We start from the raw sequence: 22,778 nt of genomic DNA, 5'->3' as shown, positions 1-22,778 counted from the left end.
CCAGTACAGGAGCTGGAACATCCTTAAAGTAATTGCAAGAGTTTTTCCTCCCTTTTTGGAAAGAAGGAGGAAACAATGCAGTTACCCCAACAGTAGAAGGGTTAATGTTACAAAGAGGACAATTCACTTGCTGTATCTTTATAAAACTGAACTGTGAAAACAAGAGCTGTACCAACATGTGCTGTGCTTAATTTAACGGTGATGCCCAGCTCCCCAGCAGGTCACCCTGGGCAAGCAACCCCTGCAAGGAATTCTACTTGGACCCTCCCCTCCCTGCAGGAGCCAACAACTGGATTCCAAGGTAAGAAAAGAGGAGTAAGAAGAAAAGAGCACGGCCAGTCCCCCACTGGGAGGTTTCCAAAGGGATACACTGGATAACACCCCTGCTTTCCACAGGAGACTGACCGAAACTGACAGGGATATTACATGAAAATCGCCTGGTTAGAATAATAAACAGTGGGTTTGCTTTGTCACGTCAGACATGCACGACACTTTCATTTGTGATCCAAGCCTCCAACATAAAGGAGGAAGAAAGGATCCTCGCCCGCCTGGAGATAAACTTAAGTAAATAATGTTTGCCATCAACTGCAAATGAAGAATGACAGTTAAATTTTATAATCATCTTCACAGCTCCAGGACTTACTTTATACTTCCTCAGGCTCATGACCCAGGGGTTGTCATAGCAACGAGGAAATCCTACCTTATCAGCCTCTTACATTTACATTCCTTACGGCTGCTTCCCTTTATGAATTAAATCCATCACGGTCTTCTATTCTCCAAATAAGAAGTTCTTAGGATTATCTCACAGAAACAAGGATCAAATGGTCTGATTGAAACACTATGCAAAAGCTAATTCACTGGTGGTTTTCTTCAAGGGAAGATTGACTGTGCTACAAATAAATGGCTCCCGTCCAAGTTTGCTGTTGGCAGCCTCTCACAAAAAAAAGTTGGGAGAGCAAACAGGGGTTTTGCAGTATGTTCACGTTGGTTGAAAACATCTCTACATCTGGACAGCAAGTAGAGTGTCTGCCTGGCTGAGGGGTCTGCAGACAGTGCTGCCAGGGCACTGATACTGTCATTGTAAGCACCTGTTTGTGAGTAATTATAATTATTATAACCTACAGTAAGATCACACCTATGCAAAGCCTCTCTGATGTGCTCAGGGACAGAGCAGGTGCTGAGCCCCAGCACAGCATCACCACAAGGCAGGACAAGGGGCTGTGGGCACAGATGGAAGGGGACAAATCCTGCACAGGTCCCTGCAATTTCTGCCTTTAATACCTAAAGCCCCAGCAGCACGGGTACCTCAGCACACCTTCTGTTTCAGTTTGCTACCCCCTGCACCCTGACTGGTTTCTGTATTTTCTCAAGCATAAAGACAACAAATCCCTGAGACCCCACTACTGCCAGGCAGCCCAGCACCAGGGCTCAGCCCAGGAACACACATGTCCTCAGTCACTGATCAGAGGACATCCCACCTCCTGGCCTGCTGCAGAAGCTCACCCAACCTCTGTCGTGTACAGAAAGTAACACAAATGCAGTGCTCCAGAGAAGGAAACCTAAATAAACCACCAAATAAACGTATGTCCAACATGCACAGATGAATTTTAGAAATTCACCAGAGCCTGTACACTCAACCAGCACTCACCAAGAAATGGAAATGCCATTGTGTGCACATCTTGACTTATAGATGCTGACACAAGCAGCCTGGGTAGCTGTTTCATTGCACTGAACACACAACTAAGTACAGGCACCCGTGTGCAAAGAGAAGATGTCATTAGGAAACAGCAAAATCTCTTATTAGGCAGATTTGAGAGAGGGGGATGAAACCATCTAGTTGATTAAATTTGATTCCTCCACATGCAATGGCCCTGAAATCAGGGTGTAGTTAGGTATTCAGACAGAGCAGCAACAATGCCTATGTCTGTCCTAAACAATGCAGCATTAAAGTAAACTTTAAATCTCAAAATGTTTTCTGCAGGAGTCTTTTGATTAACAGAACTCTGACAATCTGTAATGAATTTCATAAAGGCAGCTCTACATTTACAGACCTACAGGCATCAAGAGTTTAATTTAGTTAATGTACTTTTTATTCATTACTGGTCCTCCACAAGAAGCTGATCACCAACTTGTAGAGTGCATTGCTTAATTACCCATGCTGCACTTCTTAAAATGAGAACTATTTAAGCTGCCTGTCAATACGGGGAGTGGGGCAGCTCCTGCGATCGATGGGTGCAGCAGCACCACGCTGTGCACCCAAAGGCTGCCGACTACACGCCAGGAAAAACAATCAGGCTTAAAAACCTTTCCGTTTCCAGTAATACCGTCTTCTGTATTTGCAGATGGTGAGCAGACTCCAGAACTCTTCTTGCAAGCACTGAACTTGCAAGCATCTTAGTTTCAGTGCAAAGAGCTCCTGGACACCTTGTCTGGGCAGCTTTGAGCCAGAAACAGGTATGTTTGTTTGCTTTATCTCTTTCCTCCATATTGCTATAGTGAGGACAATGGAAACGTCTGTTCCTGTCCTCTGCCAGCTCCCTCAGTCCCCTGGGAAAGGCATGCTGAAACCCAAACTGGTCCCTCAAGAGAACCATTTACCTACACGCACCTAATTAAGAGGAGCTGCCTCTCACATTTGCACCAGTATCGCCTCCAAGTCAGCAACACAATAAACACAAATCATGGTTCCTTCAACAGAAGTGAACACGGACAAAAGCTGCATTTACAAGGAGAAAAAGCCCTCGGAAGCTCTAGGACAGACAGAGGACACCACTCTGTAGAGATGCCTCTCCTCTGACTGAAACCCTGCCCACTGATGTCTCCAGAAAAGGCAGCGTGTGGGACCACAGGGCAGAGCAGATGTGGGGTTTGCCAGTGCCAGCCTTGCTCTGTGCACCTTTACTAAAATATTCAAAATCTGTGTGTCAATAACTAATTATATAATATGATAAAAAGTAATCCACTGTCTGAAGTCAAAGCTGAAACAAACTCCACTTCAGTGACACACAAATTTCAAGGCACTGGGCACAACGGTGAAAGGCAAAGACGTGGTCGCAAGGGACAAACACATCCCTGCTCCGGAGCTGCCTGATTCCCTGCTGGAACAGAAAGTATTTGCAGCAACAACTTAAGCCAGGAGCCCTTCGCAAAAGGACGCTAATTCAATATTAAGTAATGTAAGTCAATATTCTTGTTTCCCCTTTCATCCTTTCAGCCAATATAAACTAATACAAGTGACAGTGACATGTCACCCATTGACCTCTTAAGCATGCTCCTTGTGTTAGCAGTCTAATATTTATTCTCCCCTTCGAGCAGATCACTCAAGTTGAGTGAAAATTTACTTTGGGCAAAGAAACACCTACACTGCACTGATGCAATCCTCCTAAGGTGCCCAAACGAGCAGCAGCACCATTAATGCCCCTTTTTCAGATGATACACAGGGATTTCCAATGCAAACTGCACGCTTGGCTTTACCAGCTCGGGCTGGAGCTCAAGCATGCAGAGCAGGAACTTGGAAAGCTGATTTCAAGGGGATTGGATCAGCTTTATTGCCATTTCTGGACTGTTTGCCAAAGGTGTGTCAGAGCTGGAAATATAAAGGGCACTGTGGCAACCAGACACTGAATTTCCAGGCTTCTAAGGCAAACGTAGCCTACACTTTCTTGGACTCACCCTCATCTGCCTTGAGTCCTTTAGGAGAGCTTAAAAAGATAAGTATCTAAATAGAAAATGTATCTGCATTCACAAATACCTCAGTGACACAATAAACACTAACGAGATCCACATGAAAAGGAAAACCAAGTGTCCCTGCCTTCTCCAACATCAAACTCTTTTGCAAAGCCTGTAACCACAATAGTGGCTTGTTCTTCGCATAAAAGGCCACAACAGCACACAAGAAACCCTGCTGATACTTAAAAGGCATGGATCCAAGGTCAGCCAGGCTCAGAGCCAAGGCTCCAGCAATAAACCATGAGATCTGTTCTGAAGTGGGGAAACTAAAAGACCTTTTAATTGTACAGCTCTAGAAGTGTTTCATATTAATATAACGTTCACCTTGAAACGCAAGCTTTCTTCAGATCCTCGGCAGAGCATGGAGGACAGGAGAGAGCACCTTCAGAAAGGTGAAATGCTTTTCCCCAATGCCTAACTGCAAGGTGATCCAGATTATAATAGAAAGGTGACAAAATGGACATTGCTAAGACAGCCTATACGAAGCTCCTACAAGCCCGCCATGCCTTTGAACCCTGCCCCATCTATTCCCACAACAAGCATTGAAGCTGCACCTGAAGAGCTCCATGGCTACAAAAATAGTTGCCATGGGAGAGACTTTGTTCATAAATTGAGTGAGAAAGTTCATTAAATGATCAAAATTCCAACCATGCTACCAGGATGCAAATTGCATTCTTACCCAGAGCTGACATCTTAAACAGTTTAATTTGGGTACAGCTCTTCGCAGCGTTGGGTGTCTGCAACAGAAACAGATGCCTTGAATCATTTCAAAGTATGCTCCTGTCAGAAATGTCCTTTCTGACACTGAAATCAATTTCCTTCTCCTTTGCTAACTACTTTTCCAAAAATAGAAGGGGAAAAGTTGCCTCAATTTCATCTTTTGTGAGTGGTACAGAATGTGTGTTTAAGCTTTAAGGAAGAGGCTGGTAGCACATAACATGTGCGGTAATTAGCACTATTTTGATGGAGCAACTGGCAACGAGAATGAACCTGATCCATCTTCATTATGAAGATCTATAAAGCCTTTGGCAGGTGGGTAGAGGAGACAGGAGGGTTGCTTCCTCCTGCTTACCCCAGGGTTTTGGCAGGAACCTCGGTGGCTCTGCAAGGGACAGTGGCAGGACGCAGCCCCCTCCCTCCGCTTCTCCTGCTCTCCGCGCACTTCCCATTGGAGAAAACGGAATGCACAGGCCCCAAATTATTTCACGCTGATGGTCAAATGAACACCTCAGCAGTTCCACAGACCTTGCTGTGCATAGCTAAGCAGGCCTTGTAAATCGTGCCTCTTCAGTGTGTTTGCAAATCCAATTAAAACAAAAGGCCCTGCTATGTGGTGGTGCAGTTGGTAAAGAAATTCCTCACCCCTGAGTGGCTTTAAATATGGAGCTGAACATGCAGGCACTGCCTAGTGCCTCCATTCCCCTAAAACAACAAACCAACACATACACTCTCTTGCTCTGCAAATGCACTCCTTTAGGGTGGAAGCCTTCTCCTGCGCAGATTACTGCGGAGTAAAGGAATAGGGAAAAGTGCTGCTTTTCCCCCCAGGCTGCAGTCCAACACAAAATGGCACGCTGCACACAGCTCGGGCTTTTCACTGGCACCTCAGACCATCTCCACTGAGCCTCAGTCAGTCAGAAATCTGTCCCACTCTCATTTCTCCCACAAGCTCCCTCACCTCTGCTCCTACCAGGAAAAGGCAATGATCCTGACCTCCAGGATAAAAGTACTTTAACAGCTGTCTGTAAAGAAAATTCCCTGGGAATTTGGCTTTCTTGTTGCTAATGTAATACTGAAACATCAGAAGAGCGACCTCGTACCTGGAGCTTCTGGGAAAGGCAGGGACCCCCCAACGCTTCTCTCATACTGGAAAATTTGCTCATGAGCACTACAAAGAACTGAAAATAATAAATAACAAGGTATTGGGTCATAAAGAAAACACAGGAGGCTCCTGAAAACTGTTTGCCTAACAATGCCAGTGTTGGTATCACGACTCTATTTGCTTCCTAAACCCTTACTAATCCTCATTCCACAGACCCTCAGTTTGCTTAACTCTTACCCCTGAGCAGATAAAAATATTTTCAAGACTGCAAACCTACAAACACACCACACCAGACTTAACAATCAAAAGTTATGTGTACACTAAAACATGCAACCTGTCAACAATGCCTAGTGTCTATTTTTTTTAAATATACAAAAGAAAAATCTGTAACAGTTTGTGTTCTAGAAGGAAAACGTGATGTGGAAAAGCAAGATTAGAACAAGTAAAGCTACAAAAACATAGCCCAAATGAGATCATATTCTGGAAAAATGCATTGGGAGCTTCACAACTGCTCAATGTATCAGCTGGCGAAGGGCATCTGCACATCAAACCAGGGCAGGCGGGAAAGGGGCCTTCAGCAGCCGTAAGCAACAGCTCTCACCATCATAATTTAAGTTTATTTTTCCTTGTCTGACCAGCTCCCGTGGGGCAGAAGGCTAATGATGGCACTTCATCACCAGCAGCGTGGGTATTTGCATCCATCCTGCAAGCCTGACAGCTGTGTCACCGAGTCCCCAACCATCTCCCCCACCCGAACCAACTGGCTGGTGCGAAGCTGCGGGATGGAGTGCCCTGCAGTCATTACTCACCAAGCACTTTCATTAACAAACTGCCCTTAATTACAGCCATAATTGCAAAATTATTTCATAGCAGCAATTATTCTTCTCGGCCCAATCCAGGCTATTTAAGAGGGACATTGTCTCCAAAAATGGTATGAAGCCAGCTCATCTACAACGAAGAATTTGCTTTAATTGCGTTGCACAGCTCCGAAATGGCAAACCCAAATGGCAGCCATGGGGGGCAGAGTCCTAACGTGGGACATCATGGGACAACGTGTCCCGCTCCAGCGACCACCCTGTGACAAGGGCTAATGAGGAAATGGCTCATTAAACCAGTGGAAAGTTCAAGAAGGGACAAAGGCCCTTCAAAGCCCCAATTTAAAGCTTTCTCAGGTAACTGCTGATTTTCCAAGTTCACAATTTGAAGTGTGATCCCAGATCTCCTCAAACAGCACGAGATTGAGACAAACGGGTGATTTTCTCTGAAAAGACTACAGCTATGTTAAAAACTCCTCATACATCATCCTTATAACAACTTCACAGCCAGAAAAGTGAATCTATTTCATTTTGATCATTTCAAATACTCCATTAATGAGAAAAATTGAGGCATATTAGTCAGTGATCTAAAATACTGTGCAAGTTCAGTGCCAGGTGGCAAGCAATTCACATCTCTGATGGTGCTGGGGGCAAGAAAAGGGGAACGTTACAACACACCAGTGAGAGGAACCGCAACTGGAGTTCACTGCCTGTCTTTGTGCTCCAAGAGCCACAGGCTGGCTGGATTTACTCAATTAATTCCATGCTCTTCCTTCTTCTGCTGCTTCTTAACATCCTCTGGAGTAAATATGGTAGCTGCAAGTGTGCAGAGAAACACCTATCACGGAAAATTTCATAACAAGCTCTCACGGGTTTGGAAAAACTAATCAAATGGCAAATCAACCTGCCAAAAATTTGGCTCTTCCTGGTTTTCTGAGTCTGAGCAGCCACACACCAGCTGTGTTACAATGCTTCTTCAACGTCTGACCCATTTCTGTATGCAAATATTGGAATAGGACAGCCCTTGATGCTCTGGGTCATCCTGATCCATGCGGGTCAGCATGTTGTCCAACATCACCCAAGTACCCTGGCCAAACTGGACTGAACATGTTGGCATCTGCTCCATGGGACGTTGTGGCTGCCCACTTAATAGCACCACTGACAGACATCTATCTAGAGACACATGTTCTCTGAGATCTCAACTACCTCAAATTACAATATGCTTATGACCACGGTGTTACTGCACTTCTCAGTCAAACCAGAGACATTCAATAATCACCCAGAAAAGTGCCATCTGTTATGCCTTATTGCTTAATTAAACTAAAATACAGAACTCCTTCATTCTTCCAGCTCATAAAGATAAAGGTCATCACAGAGCTTTACTGTCAGGTAGCCTGTGCATAAAATGCGGAGGTTGGAATTTCTTCTGCCCAAACATCTCTCAGAGCACAGCACCATCCACCCAGGACTGAATTCCAGCAGCATGACACCAGTGTGATGGCATGACTTCTGGAGAGAAGGAACAGCAAAGCCTGAGACATGGCACAAGTGTGCTGGTGGTGGGGCTTGACCAGGCTATGGTGGGCACCCCCTCCCTGTTGCCCACGTCCTGGAGAACCAGAAACCAGAGATCCGGAATGCAAGGACCAAAGACCCAAAACATGGAGACTGAAGATGGTGCCTACTCACAAGACGCTCACTAAAAGCACTCTCTGAAGGCCCTGCCCAGCCTGGCCACGCAACAGGTGTGAAAATGGACCCAGGTCCTTCCTTCTCCAGAATGGACAGCAGCTCAAGCCAGCCCCCGTGGCCCCACCTACACAGAACTCAGCCAGACCATACTCAATGCTCTGCTTCCCCCAAAACTGCTATTTCCCAAAACCTCGCAGCACCATTATTGCTCTCCTCAGAAATATCTGCTTTGTCTTTCAACCACAAACCCCAGTGGAAGCCTCACCAACACCAACCGAAATTCAATTACTGGCTTGTCAGCTTCTGTGCGTTTTCTTTTTGAGGCTTGGGTTACGAGAAAAGGTGAATTAAAACCTGTCTAATGGGTGAGAAGCCTTCAGGCTGCCATGGCACCTTTCAGCAGCACGTCTGAGTGCTTCACACAGCAATGGAGACTGATGAGATGCTTTACAGGGCTCCTCTGAAAGATGAGGACTAACAGACGGTATCGTGCCATTAGAGGGCTGCTTTTTTTCTTGCTTTCTGCTTCCTGTAGGTGGAGGCAAACTCCTTGCTGAAAAGAGGATGCACCGAAAGCAGAGCTTGAAGCTACCTGCAGCAGCTGCCAGCACATCCCTCTGGCACCAACTTCTCCTGCTTGAGAAGGATCCTCTCCTGTGCCACCCAGCCACTCACTGCAGCCCCACACGATAACAACAGACCCCAGCAGGGCAGGTAGACCCAGCACTCTCTGCAGAAGCCCTGAAATGATGGCTTTGTCTCCCAAGCCCAGGGACCATCATGCTACTTGGGCAGGTGCCCAGCCCACGGCCAGCAACACATTCACCTTCCTGAAATGTATTTCCAAAGGCTGACAAGTGCTGCCTGGTGTCCTTAGGGGTGTCCTGCCCTTGCTGCCACTGTTTCCACTGTGGCTGGGTGTGTGGCAGCAGAGATGTCCCATCCACCAGCCCAGGCAGACCTGCTGCACTTAGGGAACAACAGACTGATGCTTTAACAGACAGACATTGCCAAACCCACTCCTTTCGCCTTCAAGCCACAATTCAGCTCTGAGAACAACTGCAGCCTCTAATGAGCTGCCCAACCTTGCCCCTCTTCTCCACCCAGGCTTTAAAATTTAAAGCTCCAGCTAGCTCAACATGACTAGATGAGCAAGAACATCACACTGCTCTGTGTAGGTGCAGTGCTTTATATCTTCATTAATATTTCACTTTCACCCATCTCCTCCTCCTCCTTCTGCAACTGTCCTCATTTTATTTATACCTCCAGGACACACCACTCATACCTCTCTCAATTTCTGACTTGCTCAGAGAAATGCTCCATGCTGAGGGGCTGCAGACTCTCTGGGAAGCTCTCCCTTTTCCCTGGGGTCAGCTGGGTATTCTGCACCTCATGGTCAGTTGGTATTTTCTGACTCGATTATGAAGAAAATTAAATTATACAAATATTTCCCTAAATATCTTCTTAAGCCTATTAATATTAATATCAATTCTGCCTCTTATGTGCCCAGCATTTAAAAATCCATTTTAAAAATCTCAAACTAATTTAAGATTTACATCTAGAATACAAATTAGCAAGCAAGACTCCCCACTCTCGATTTTGCCTGGCACCCATCTCTGCCCAGTTAGTCTCAGATGTCACTTGGTGACACTTAAAGAAGATGAATATTAAAAGCATGTTCTTGCCTGCAAATGTTTTACAGCTTACTGGCCACTGAATTTGTTTAAAGCTGCAATTATACTGAACAAACAGTCCCTAGAAGGCCCAAGTTCTCCATTCATTTGCACGTCACCACACAACTAGCACATTGATACGGGTTCAAATTAATTTTCAGAATTCTGTACTGAAGAAAATAAATGGTGTTATGCACGCACGGGTGTGGATGTGTTTGCTTTTCTCTAAGTATCAGCCAGAGCCTTTAAGGGCTACACTACAAGCACACACTACCTGGTTTGCATGTGATAGCCTTTCCTGTCTTTCCTCCTCTGCTGCACTGCCTCAGATTTACACACAGTTATTTTATTCATTCTAAGGGCCACTTTCCCCGCAACTGCCTCACAGGTCACACAGCTTATTTTTGTGACAGCAACCATCCAGAAGCACAGAATAAAAGAAAAAAATTATCTTTTCTGAACCAGCTACCCAACAAATGAAAGATGAACAGTAAATTAGTATCATTTAAAAACTGGTACATCAAGAATGACAACTGGAAGAGACTTCTCACGCTATCCAGCCTCTCCATGAGCCTGCCCAGAGCTCTTTTCCCAGTCTCTCTTGGAAAAGTCAGTCAATATTCCCTAGCTGGAGCCTTTAAAATAATGAATTTTCATTCTGCTTTCTAAGCAGCTCTAGCACACCATGTCATGCTGCTGCTCCCCACACACCAGCACCTCACAGAGCAGTAACAAACTGCTCCCCCCGCACCTCCCGATTATCTCCAGACCCTTCATTTCAGAGGCAGGTTAACACCTCTCCCTGCAGCACCACACGGGCTCCCGCCACCAGTATCGTAACTTCTCCTTCAATATTAGGCCAATCTGTTTCCCAGTGTGTGTAACAAGAGCCAGTCTCCAGCCAATTTGGAGTATTATGGAATAAAACCAGCAAGTTGTACTGCAGTTCCCCTTCCCTTCACCTGGAGATGTACCGTGACAGAAGAACTCATGGGATGTGCTTCCTGAGCCCAACATCTGTACCTTGGGGGGGGACATTCATCCCTGGGTGACAATATGTTGTGCCTTTGCACAGGACAGGAGGCTGCAACAGGTCATTACTGAGGGATGCTCAGGATGGATCCAGACAGCGTGGGGTGGTCCACAGCACAAACTGCAGCCCCACTCCCTGGGAAGAGAAAGGGGAACCGTGTGGGCCCTGTACCTCCGAGCTGCTCCAGAGCTCAGCCCCATGTTCCAGCCTCTGCCTCTGCTCCCTGGGAAGCCACACACAGCTCTAGTGCTCAGCCTTCCCCCTTTCATTCCGATGACTCATGAGCTCTTATCAAAATATTTTCTTTATGGCTGGCAAAACCCGAAGCCAAACTTTCCTTCCCTCTTACAAATGAAAGTACAAGCACCGTAGATACAGGCAGGGAGCCATGAGTGTCAGGTCTGCATTTCAAGCGAGTCGCTCCCTTCTCATCCATCTCACAAGCTCAAAGGATCACACGAGGTATTTTGAAGGGCAATACCTAATTAACTTCATGCTAAATGAAACTTCATTTCATACAGAAATAAGTACATGTCAGCAAACCTCACAGACCTTGCACCGCTACTGCCTGGCTCAAAACCAAGCCAGAAGGCCACAACCAGTAACACCACTGTGGAAGAGGCTGGGTGCACACCCCTTTCTCTGAGCTGCCACATCCACTCCTACCTTGGCAAGCCAGGAAAGGAGCCAGCTGGAGAGCAGGAGCCAGACTAGGACTCAGGAAAGAGGTTTATCACCACTGCTGGCATCACTTAAGACGCTGCTCTGCAGCTCCATGCCAAGTCATTTCAGCTCCTGGCTGTCCTTGCTGCTGCTCCTATCTGTATCAGTTATCCAACAGGCACTTAGGGAAGGCTCATCTCTTTGTGTGGCTTGTGCTTTAAACCAAACATCGTTACCCTTCTGAACTAGCAGACGTGTAGCTAAAAAAGATATTGCTTGAAAAGATACTCAAATAACATTTTGCTATTTGCTTTATATAACAAGACATCCCAAAGGTCCAAGCCAGCACACACCTTGCCCAGAACCGCTCTGCACATGCTCCCGAAGCCCTCAGGCCACGGCACCCACCCCACGGTGGGCACACTGACACCCAGGGGATGCCCAGCCCAGCCTCCCACGGCCCCTCAGGTAAATCAGCGCTAAGTTACACCCGCAGGACCCCACAGGTTAATGCACAGTTCATTTATACAGCAGGAAAAAACAATAAACAAGCAATCCTTGTATCTCTTGCGTTATCTGCCCCTCCTGTCTAAAACTGCACAGTAACAAACGGCTGCCAACATGAAGTTCCCCCACCCAGCTTCACTGTATAGCACCAACAATATCAGAAAACAATTCTCTATCTCTTTGTCAAGTTAAATGCTTCAATATCTAACTCAGTGTTCCCAATCTAAACATTTATGAATTCAGTGAGAAGCCCATGTAATATCTTCACTTTATATCCACCTACTAAGGAAAGAAATTACACCAGCCATTTGTCATGACCGTCACTCCAAAGATAAGTAACAATTGAAATAACTTGAACTTACCTTAAGAACTATGGCTACCATAAAAAATAGCTGTATGTGCAGGTTCTACCATGCTGTAATAGAAGATTACTTTAATTTGATTCTTTGGGCACAAAGTTAATAGAGGGCTGAAAAAACAGTGCCAATTTATCATACTGGAGAGCCACTGCTATGCTTTGCTCAAGAACGTTATCAGCAGAATAGCTAAAGAACATATCAATTGTATAAAAGAATTTCCAGAAGTCACAATTTTCTTCTAAATTGTAATACCAGGAAATGAGATCTGGGCTGGGAAGATCTGAGTTTCGATCCTAATTTGAAATATTCCGTACATTGCTTTTGTTTCAAAAGCCAAGCAGAGGCAGGTTTTTTAAAACCTGAACAGCATATGAGAAGTGCTCTTATTTAAAGAGAAAACTGGCAGAATGCCTTTCAGCCAGGGCACTCGGAATGTCTTCACCAAACATTTAGCAGCAGTGACATTTGCCAGAGATGAGAGGGGAAGTGGTTGCCCCCATCTCCACAGACCCACTGTACCTTCCCCTGCAGGGCTCTCCTCTCTGTCCCTAAAGCTGCTGGGAACACCTGTTGCTCACCCAAGGAAGTTGTCCCCCCTTGAGGGGGGTGGCTCCAGCCTTGATGGCAGCTCACCTCTGGCCTTGCCTTCCTTTTCTGCCAAATACAAGCCAGGCACTTGCCCAGGCGTGTTTTATTCCAAGGCAGACACGTGCAAGATCAAGGGGCTACAGAAGGAGAAAGCAGGACAGTAAGTCTCATTTTTCAGCTGCCTATCTAAGCCTAATAATAGAAACGCTCGCTTGCCATCTAAGCAGCATTTTAACACTCAAGAGGGCTTAATTTTTCAGGCGAGGGGGGTTATTTAATCCTGAGATGTCACCCATTTTTTATTATTAGACATGCAAACCAACTGGTGCCAGCTGAAAGGCTGGGGAACAATGAATAATCAATGAACAAGCAGAGAGCTGAGATGATACCAGCTCTTCACCAGCCAGACCACACTGGTCAGCTGGAGGAACGTCTCAGCAGGGTCTAAATCAGCTGTGGAACATCCAAGGAGGGGTTCTCTGAGGAGCAGTGGAGACCTTATGGTAACAAAGCACCACAACTGCTAATTAGCCAGGCTGCCACAATCAGGGGCTCCATCCTGTATTGAGACATAAAGAGAAACCTGCAGTTCTAAAGTACAAACAACCCAGAGGTCCTAAGCAAGGCGACAGGCAAGCAGACCTGTTAAGGGCCCACCCAACACAAAAATTAGGCTTCTTGTCAGTGCTGCTTTGCAAAACTTCACATCTGAAGCAGAAACCAAGGGCAAAACTAATCAAAAGGAGACAGACACTGTGCCTGGAACGTGGGGGGGGGGGGGGAGAAGGAGGAATAGGGGGGCTTCACTTGCTGCTAAATTTAGTCTTTCATCTGCCTTGAAAGTTTCAGCACTCAGCAAGGAATAAAACAAGGTTAAAGAATGTGAAGTTGAAAGTGGATGTGTTCCTGTTTATCTACAAAAGCAGAACAACTTTTAGCAGCATCATCCCAAGCGAGCGCGATGTGGCTCCCGACCGCACATTTGCATAATAAATCTCCCCGCTCTCCTCGCCGCTCAGAGCCCTGCCAGGCTCCCGCAGCCTCCCCGCTGCTGCCAACCACCCCAGCCAGTCTTCTCCTGGTGAAACCCTCCGGATGCCACGTCACATCCCTGCTGATCCATGGCAGCTCTGCACGTCCCAGCCAGCTCCAACACCCTCTGGGAACGCCTGGCTCCGCACCTCCTCCCAACTTGTGGCAAGAGTATATACTATATATGGCTACTATTTTCTCCGCAGCATGCTTCATACCACCACCTGACAGAAACCCAAAAATCCCACATAAAATCTGTGGACAGGCTTTAAGTCGTGGTTAACCACGGCATATCATCTTCAAAAGAAATCTTGGGGGACTTGGCCAAGCACGCAGAGAGCTGCCGGGAATCAAAACAGGCTCGTGACTCATCTCTGGCATTTAAGGAGAGAAAGACACCACATAAGAGTGAAATGGATCCTAGAGCCTTAATGAGCTTCTCTCAAGAACACCAGCACTTCTTTTCCTGGAAAAAAAAAAAGTGATACCAGGTGCAATGAAAGTTGCCCAAATAAAGAGGTTTCTAGTGTTATTGATCAGTTTCACAAGTATGTTAAAAAAGCTTGCAAATTACCAGCCTGAAACCTGCCATTTACTAATCAAATGTAATACTAATTTTCCTCCTGCAGGTGCAAAATGAATTACCAATTCCTGTACACCCTGAGCAGTCTCCAGTGCTGGAAGATCAGATCTCTGGAGCTGCCCATCAGCAGCTCCCACAGGCCTGAAACCCTTGGGCAACCCTGGAGTGGGTCACGGCCCCAAGGAGCCACAACACTGATGCTACTGGAGTGGTCTGTTCTACAGCACAAAGCTGATGCAAACACCAAGAGCTGAGAAGAAACACCTCTGCCTGGGTAAACAGAGCTATGCCTTTGACAGCTGCGAACTCTTCAGGCTTTGGAGGGGGCTTTATTCCAGCCTCTGATGAGCATCCCAATGCTGTGACGATCAAGCCGGTCTCCCAGGCAGCTGAGGAGGGACCAGCTATTCACTGGCATCTTGGAGGCTGGGGAGGGAGGGGGAGGAAACTGCCACCCAAGCATTTCTTACAAAAAGGTATGAAGAAAGATTGCTGTAGCCAAGATGATGGTTTAAGAAAGTCATCAGAATCTGAAGTTCAGGGAATCCCGAGCCTGGCCTCAGCACTGGCATTTGTTTTCAGTGCATGAGATGAAGAGGGTGATGTTAATGTGACATTTTACTATCATGAAGAAAATCCAGTGCCAAAATTAGAACATAAATCAGGCGCAAATATTCTTCCAGACATGCAATCAACTTTGCTTTCCACTTATCCTCCTTTATGCACCAAGGGGTTATATTAAATTCCATTATGTATTTGTTAACTGTACGCATTGCTCCTTTATAACTTCAACAGAGGTGCTGAAGCAGTTACAGCCCTGCAAAATACATTAGGTTCACAGCAGAAAAAGCAAGGTGATTAGAGCACTTGGAAATATTCGTTTAAAATCAAGATTGAAAGATAAATCCTTTAAGAGTCTGGGATATTTATCTCAACTTGCATTGCACCCGCAAGGCATGATGGGGAAAGAAGAACGACTTTAAATGCAGCATCAGCTCATAAAAGCAATAGTGTTTGCACCGAAAATAACACTGCAAGCCAAATGGCTGTTTGGTAAGCAGCAAACAGCTTTAAGTATAGATTGCACATATATAAACTTTTAATTAATACAGTCAGCTTGAGCCAAGCTCTGTAAAATATTACCCAAACGCATACAAACACTCCCAGACCTGCACAGCACCACACGCTCTGCCACCATCTCATTGCCTAATTTAGGAGGCACAGACACCTCCCCACCAGTTGACTCGTGGTGCTGGAAGAACCAAAGCCAGTCAAATCCTCTGAAATTGAGAGCTTTTCCCCTGCTCTACTGAGCAGCTCGACACCAGAGGGAAAAGCCCAGAAAGCCAGCTGAAATTTCAAGGCTATCAGGGAAAGATACTGAACCCAATACAAGCTCAGAATCAATATGCAATGAAATATAAATAGGCCACAACAGGCTTTGCAAATTAAACAGGGCATTTCATAGTGTATCAGAACTTTCCGCATTAATAATTAGCATACTCTTTGTTCTGAATTCAATGAATTTATATCATCCTTCAACGCTGTTTAGCCAAAGCAAATAAAAAACAAGAAAATCACATTACTTTTTCCAATCCATACAGAATGATCTGGATATTCACGTTCAAATTTGCTATCATGGATTAGCTGAAGGCAATTACTTGACTTGCTGAATTCTTGTACAATAATTTAAAAAGAGAACTCAAGTCTGTTCTAATAAGAAAAATGAAATCCCATTAGCTGCGTCTCCAATGTATATTAACATTTCTTTTGTTTAGAAAGGTTAATATCCCCCAAATAAAGGAGCACAGACTGCCAGTTAAAATAATTACATCATGACATTTCAGAAAGGTTGGCAGATAGACATGGTTTCCAGCAAAGAAACAAACAAAATAAGTAGGCTTTTTAAAAATTAGCCAGACTTTAAATATTCAAGACATGGGGGACTCTGACTGTCCCCACAGCTGCTCAGGAGGTTTTCTCCTGAGAGACCTTTTGCCCTAAAGGAAATGCTGTTGGATCCCAGCACCCATGGTACAAAAGCAGGGTCTTTTCTAGCCATGTGGTTCGGGGAGGCTGGACCTTCAGCAGAACACTCCAGAACCCCAGACACAGAGGTCTTCTGCAGAACTGAGAACAGCAGCTGGGAGCAGCTCATTGTGGGTCCCCTCAACACACACCACCTCCAGGCAGCCCCAACTGAACACTTAGGAATCAGAAACCACAAATATTGATTTGATGCATTCTGATGCGAGAGGATGAAGCTGTGAGCACCGCCCAGGGGTGGTTCTGATGTCAGCACCTGCACGCACACGCTGGGGGCAAGTGGAGCAGTGAGGAACCCCACAGCACAGCCCTTCACCTCCAATTGGAAATCTTTCCTGGTAATCCTCCCACTACTTGTTTAACAAATTCCTACTACAGAGAGCAAACAAAAGCTCCACCTGCTCAGTGTTGGTCCAGGATTACACCCATGTTTGCAGCAAACAGCATGGGCAGGGAACCCTCCCCGTCCCCCTTCCCCACTTCTCAGGATTTAATGGATTTGCTTTGGGCTGCCTTTAAAACCACGTTTGGCTTTAATGCCATTTGTGGATTCTTGAAAAAATCAGTTCTCTTCATTGCATAAAATATTTGCATATTTTAAAGTGTTTGAAAAGCAACAAATGTTCCAGTTTCCAAATGATTTTGGAACATGCACATATAATTAGCCCTGTCTAACAAATCTGCTCCTGACTGCAGTAGTAAACAACTGAATTTAAGCCAAAACCTGTTTCAGAGACATCAAATGTCAAGGTCTGACTCCTCTTCTAACACCCCAGCTGAAGCCTGGTAGCAGGTAAGACTTCCTCAGAGCTTATTTGCTTTGACTAAGCTGCGTTAAAGGATAAGATGCCCTTAATTCTGCAAGTTTTTCCACACAGTAAAATGCACCGTTTCATTCATGTAGTCTGCTGCTGACATTCCATTCTTGCAATGGTTCAAAGACTGAAAATTCTGAGGCCAAATGTTCTCAAAGAGCCACCATCAGCTTCAGAGTCTGTTCTTCTCTTTGGAGAGGAGACTCTCCAGATCTTGCAAGGAGAGGAGACTCTCTATATCAAGTCACCCATGACACAGACAGAAAACCAAACCCTGTATCTAATTGCAACAAGGGGCTCTCAGTGATGCAAAGTTGAGCAGAAATGCTCTGCTCCCAGGGCTGGACGTTGTGGAAATGGTAGGACCCCACTGAGGTGAGCACACCTTCCCAAGGCAGAGCCCAAACCACAGCTCAAGCAAGTTTCCTTACAGAAGGTGAGACATGGGGGGAGAACATGAACATCATGGTCACCCACTTTCCCTTTTGCTTATCAGGAGAGAGAAAACTGGGTGTTTGCAGAAGCCTGTTCAACATGACTTCAGCCAGAGCATTACACCCAAAGCTGCAAGGATGTTTAATCTGGATGATGAAAATCAATCTTTTCTTATTGCCTCTTCCACGGAATGGGAACAAAGGCTGCCTACATCCCAAAAAGGTCATGTTTGCATTTCTGCTAAACACAACACTTTGTTTTTTCCTCTCCATCCAATATGCTCAAGTGAGTCACATCTGGCTGACTTGTCAAAAGATAGTGAAAGTTTGAGGAAATGGTGTTCCACAGATGTTACTGACTAAAAATAGCCTTTCCACAAATGATAACAATTTTCCAGCTCAGTGGCCAAATATACTGCTCAAAGGCATGTATTGCCAATAGAGACTCATTGCAGATGGCAACTTAAGCAACTTGTTTCTTGTCCTATTAAAACTTTGCTCTCCTACCATCTTTTCTGAGTGTAACCACATTAAATCATTCCATAACTTGAAACCCCACTTGAAAGCCTACTCTGGAACTTCATTTGATCCAATAATCCTCCTCAACATCCTCCCTAGGAGTGAAAACTTCCCAAACAGATGGGACACCCTCCTGCTACCCACGTTAATGGAGCCATTGCCTGCTGTGTGGAGCTACGCCACAGTTTGCAGAACCTCTAGAGAAATTATTCACCTCAGTTGATTCTCACCCAAAACTGCAGGCCAGCAGCACAGTGCTGCCAGGTTTATTAAAAAATACTTACCTGGGAAAGATGCTTCCACACTAACAAAACCCTTGTTTGAGAAGCCAGCCCCAAGTTTCTCTCCTGTTGGGGAAAGTCCAGGGAAGAAGGATCAAAAGGAGCCACCCACAAAAGGGAGATCTCAGAGCAGGATGCTGTGAAATATTACTGCAGTTTCATCACATATCTGAGACCTATCTTCCACAAATATTAAAAATATTCATCACTCCTTAATCTTCAGCTTCCACAGGAATCATTTTCAGATCAGCTACCTGTCATAAAAACAGTTGTTCTCCTACAAATTCATCAGCAGACGAAAACTGCAGATTGTGCATCTTGGGGTAGTATCTTTCAAAGCAGTATCTTTAACTGGGACACCGAAAAATAATCGTATTATAGTGTCAACCAATAAATACTGGAGGAGCAAAGCACAGACAAAGCAATTTCTGCAAGGGCTGCTTCTACAGTTATTGATAACAGAAAAACTGAATGTGAACCACATCAAACTGGCAAAAATGGGAGAAATATCTTCTGGAAAAAATTCTATAAAATGAATTCTTATATCCCATTGTCATCTAAGTTAAAACTCTGCAGAGGATAAAAGCATTTCAAAACCTGGTGCATCTACTGCTGAAAAGTCTGCACGTTGCATGACTAAATCATAAAGGCTACGGTGGTATTTCCACCTCCGATTGTGCTGATGTTCACAGAGTGAACGGCGCTGCTGTGGCTCACGCTGTCAGCAGAACCCCTTGACTGAACACCACATCATTCTTAACATTAAGTGGCCAAGAGGCAATTCACCAGGTCTTAAAAAAGGAAAGAGCAATGCCCTCAATCCCCTCGGGAAGACTGTCTCCCTAAAATGCTTTCAAAAAGCGAGAAAGCGGGACTTTGCAGGAATCCATCACCTCTCCCTTCAGCCAAGTTTTCTGCCCAGCTCTCTTGCCCTCAACTATTTAGAACTGAAATTGCTCCTGGTCCTTCCCAACAGGAGCCCAGGGTGGGACACTGGGCACACAATCAGGGCTGTGGGTGCCAAGGCCCTGGGCTCTCTCCCATGGCAGTGGCTCGGAGCGGTCCCACCACAGGCTTCACTCCAGCTTCTCCATTCCTGTGGTCCCACCTGGAGCAGGGAGCAGCCCCTGGAGCCCCTCACTCTCCATGGACACTACCTGCAGCAGGGCTGTGGGGTGCGGGGTTTGCTTCTAACACACATGGTCCAGAATTAGATGCTGCAGTTATTACATAGCCACAAAAAAAGAGTCAACTTTGCTCCCTTTTATTTTCCTCTTGGGAGAGGAGGGGGGAGACGAGCTACAAACAACTGCCAAAAGAACCAGACTGCACCACGACCACCAAGAACAGTGAAACCTGAATGGAAAGAATTTTTTACTCCACGACCCCTTTGTGTTTTGTTTTGCGATTAGCACTTAAATTCTTAAGCCTAATAAACATACAGAAAGAAGATACATGACAAATCCTTTATAAACATCAGTTTAACTGATGGAAACAAACATTTTTCCTCTCCACTGCAGTAAGAAAATACGAAAGATTGAAATTAAAGAAAAAAAGTAATCCCACAGCAGTTCTTCCCCTCCAAGGAAGATGGATATTTGATATCCTAAGTATTTCCACAGCAGAGCTGCAGGAAAGCAAGGTGGCATCCTCAGGAGCACAGCCTGCAGGAGGCAGCAGAGGAAGAACCCCTCTGCCCATCCCTGGGGTCTGGCTGATGGTCCATCCAGACAACACAGCACCAGACAGTCTGGAACAGGAACTGCAGCAGGTGCTTAATGAAGGCTAATGATCGAGACACTACTGCAATCCTGATGGGATGCTCTGGTTCCTATCCCAACACCCCGGATACACACCCAGCACCCAAGGGTGAACTGTCTTTACATGGCAATGCCACACAGCCTGCCAGGTGACAGTGAAAAGACTCAGTTTGGTGCCCCATACACACTGCCAGTACGTGGCAAAAATTCACAGGGCTTTCTGTGAGGTTGGTTACAAGTCAAGAGAATTTAAGAGGAAAGGAAGGAAGGTTCCCAGCTCTGGACAGCCCCAAAGTGTACAGACAGGCCACGACAGCCCCAGGAGCTCACAGCAGCAGAGCTGGTGGTTTGCTTCACCCAAGAGCTGGAGAGTTGCAGCAGGTCCAGGGACACCAAGAGGAGAACATGCCAGAAATAAACACCTCCAAGAGAAAGTTTTGTTACATCTACGATGCCTGTCACATCCAAATGTTCTGCGCGGAGACAGATGGTCTAGGCTTCTATTAGCAATGAATAATGAGATGTGAAGTGAAAGGTGTGAGATGCTATTTAACCTTGCTTCCCCCCAACATCATAAGTCTTGAACTATGCAGCATTTGATATTTTTGTGGTTATAAAACACCAAGAGCAGTGATGATCACAAGTTAGCTACGCACCAGTTATTTCGCTATCTTTAAAACCAAATCTGTTCCTAATTTTAGCCTTCTTCAAGACTGGTAAAAGCTGAACCGTCTGCAATAAAACCATGCAATACCCAGCTGCAATTAAAAGAAGGTACCTAGCGAGCAACCCAGCATCCTGCAAAGCAAAGCCAAGCCATACCAGCCACTGCTTCACCCCTGCGACTGATTAATCTCCATCACTTGAGTGATCCTGGACCAGCCACTCTGATCAGCTGGATCAGCACCTTGGCTCAGTTCCCTGCCGCCATGTGCTCTCTGGAAAGACACAACCTGTGCATGGCTGGTTGGCACAGCTGTAAGGGAAGGTGAACACCAAGAGATCGCTCAACCAGTCGTGACTGGGTTTCAAAAGCTGGTGAACACCTGTCCAAAATGGATCAGGCATACTTGGTCCCTGCCCAGGCAACAAGGACAGGGAGAGATCAGGCGAATTTCAGAACCCAAAAAGACATCTTCCAGCCCAGCACAACAGTCACCCAGTGTTACTTAGAGCTGAGGTTAGAACTAACATCGAGTAGCCAGTGAATTTAGCACCTCATGCACCAACTTCAAAACTGCCAATTCGTGCCATCTGCACAGAAAGCCAACAGATTTTGACAAAGCTCCAAGGAACATGAGAGCACAGCTCAGCTCTCTGGACTATGCCCACACCCAGGAGCCTGTGTGTGCCTGCTGTACTTTCTTTACTGGCTTACACAAACAGGTAATTCAAAGCATTGAGTGACACACGCTCTCCAACCTTTTTGCAGATCACTGGCAAATCATCAGTGAAAGGCAGGAGAAAGCTGCTGAGCCTCCTTGCATCCCAGCCCTGCAGCTCTACTTCAGGAGGCCAACATAAATGCAGAATTACGAGGTCTGCACAAGCCGAGGCTCCTCTCAAGCCCATTGACTGCACACAAGAACAAGCATCAGCACATCTGCCCGTCTGCTACTTGTTACATCAGAGCAACTCAGCTTTTAGAAATAACCTAAAACTATTAAAAACATTTTATTCAAATTAATGGGGTATTTTATACAAAAAGCACATTCCCCAGAGCCATGTGCATTTGCAGGTGTGCTTGCATAACTGGTTTCAGTAATTTGTAGACAAAAATTTGGCAACATGATACATTTATCCAGGGAATAAACATTATGTCTTACTTAGATAAACATACATAATAGCTACTCTCCATCTCTTTTAGCACCTCCAGTACCTGTTGAATTTACTAATAACCACAAAGGTTGGTTACCTTCTCAGACAGGAAGGTCAGACCTGCCACCTGGGAAATGGTGTTTCCTCTTTTAGGTGTGCAGAGGCTTTCAACAGTGTTTCTGGGATCACCAGACACAAGTACAAGGCTATAAATAGCCTAATCTGACTTCAAAGCCCACTAATAACAATGCTGCCTGCAGCATCCCCTCTGCCTTTTCCCTATGTTTTGGTGACACTAATCCATAGGACCTGTTTTAATTTGGCTTGCCTTTATTAACAAGTTGGGGTTTACTGGAGCAACTTGCATTTCTATGGCAATCCTTAGGTTTCCATGGATTACATTAGAACTTACAGATTTATGGATGAATAGTAAAAACAAGCTGTGAACAATGACATTAGCAAAAAAGCAGTAAACAACCTCCTAAGAGACCACCCTTCCTCCAAGGAATTTACTTTTTCTATTGGACACTTATACACAGCAAAATTAAAGCGAATACAGAAGAGTCTGCACTGATTCTAACTACTTTATCAGTATCAAGATGTTTTGTT

The 22,778-nt window shown here is 45.5% G+C and overlaps 1 protein-coding gene across 10 annotated transcripts in view; it reads right to left on the bottom strand.

Annotated features, from left to right (window-relative positions):
- Positions 1-22,778, bottom strand: part of CADM1 (cell adhesion molecule 1) — a 137,392-nt gene that overhangs the window by 66,179 nt on the left and 48,435 nt on the right. The window contains exon 1 of one of the 10 annotated variants that reach the window (XM_051638391.1): positions 4,409-4,436. The exons of the other annotated variants lie outside the window; for them this stretch is intronic. Within the exon in view, the coding sequence (XP_051494351.1) occupies positions 4,409-4,421 (13 nt within the window). The 5' untranslated portion in view covers positions 4,422-4,436. Of the gene's footprint in view, positions 1-4,408; positions 4,437-22,778 lie in introns of those variants that run through there. 10 annotated transcript variants of the gene reach the window in all.

This window comes from Apus apus, chromosome 22 (assembly GCF_020740795.1).
Source record: "Apus apus isolate bApuApu2 chromosome 22, bApuApu2.pri.cur, whole genome shotgun sequence".
Taxonomy (NCBI): Eukaryota; Metazoa; Chordata; class Aves; order Apodiformes; family Apodidae; genus Apus; species Apus apus.
The sequence above is the reverse complement of the archived record's forward strand: the minus strand, read 5'-3'. Positions and strand labels throughout refer to the sequence as shown.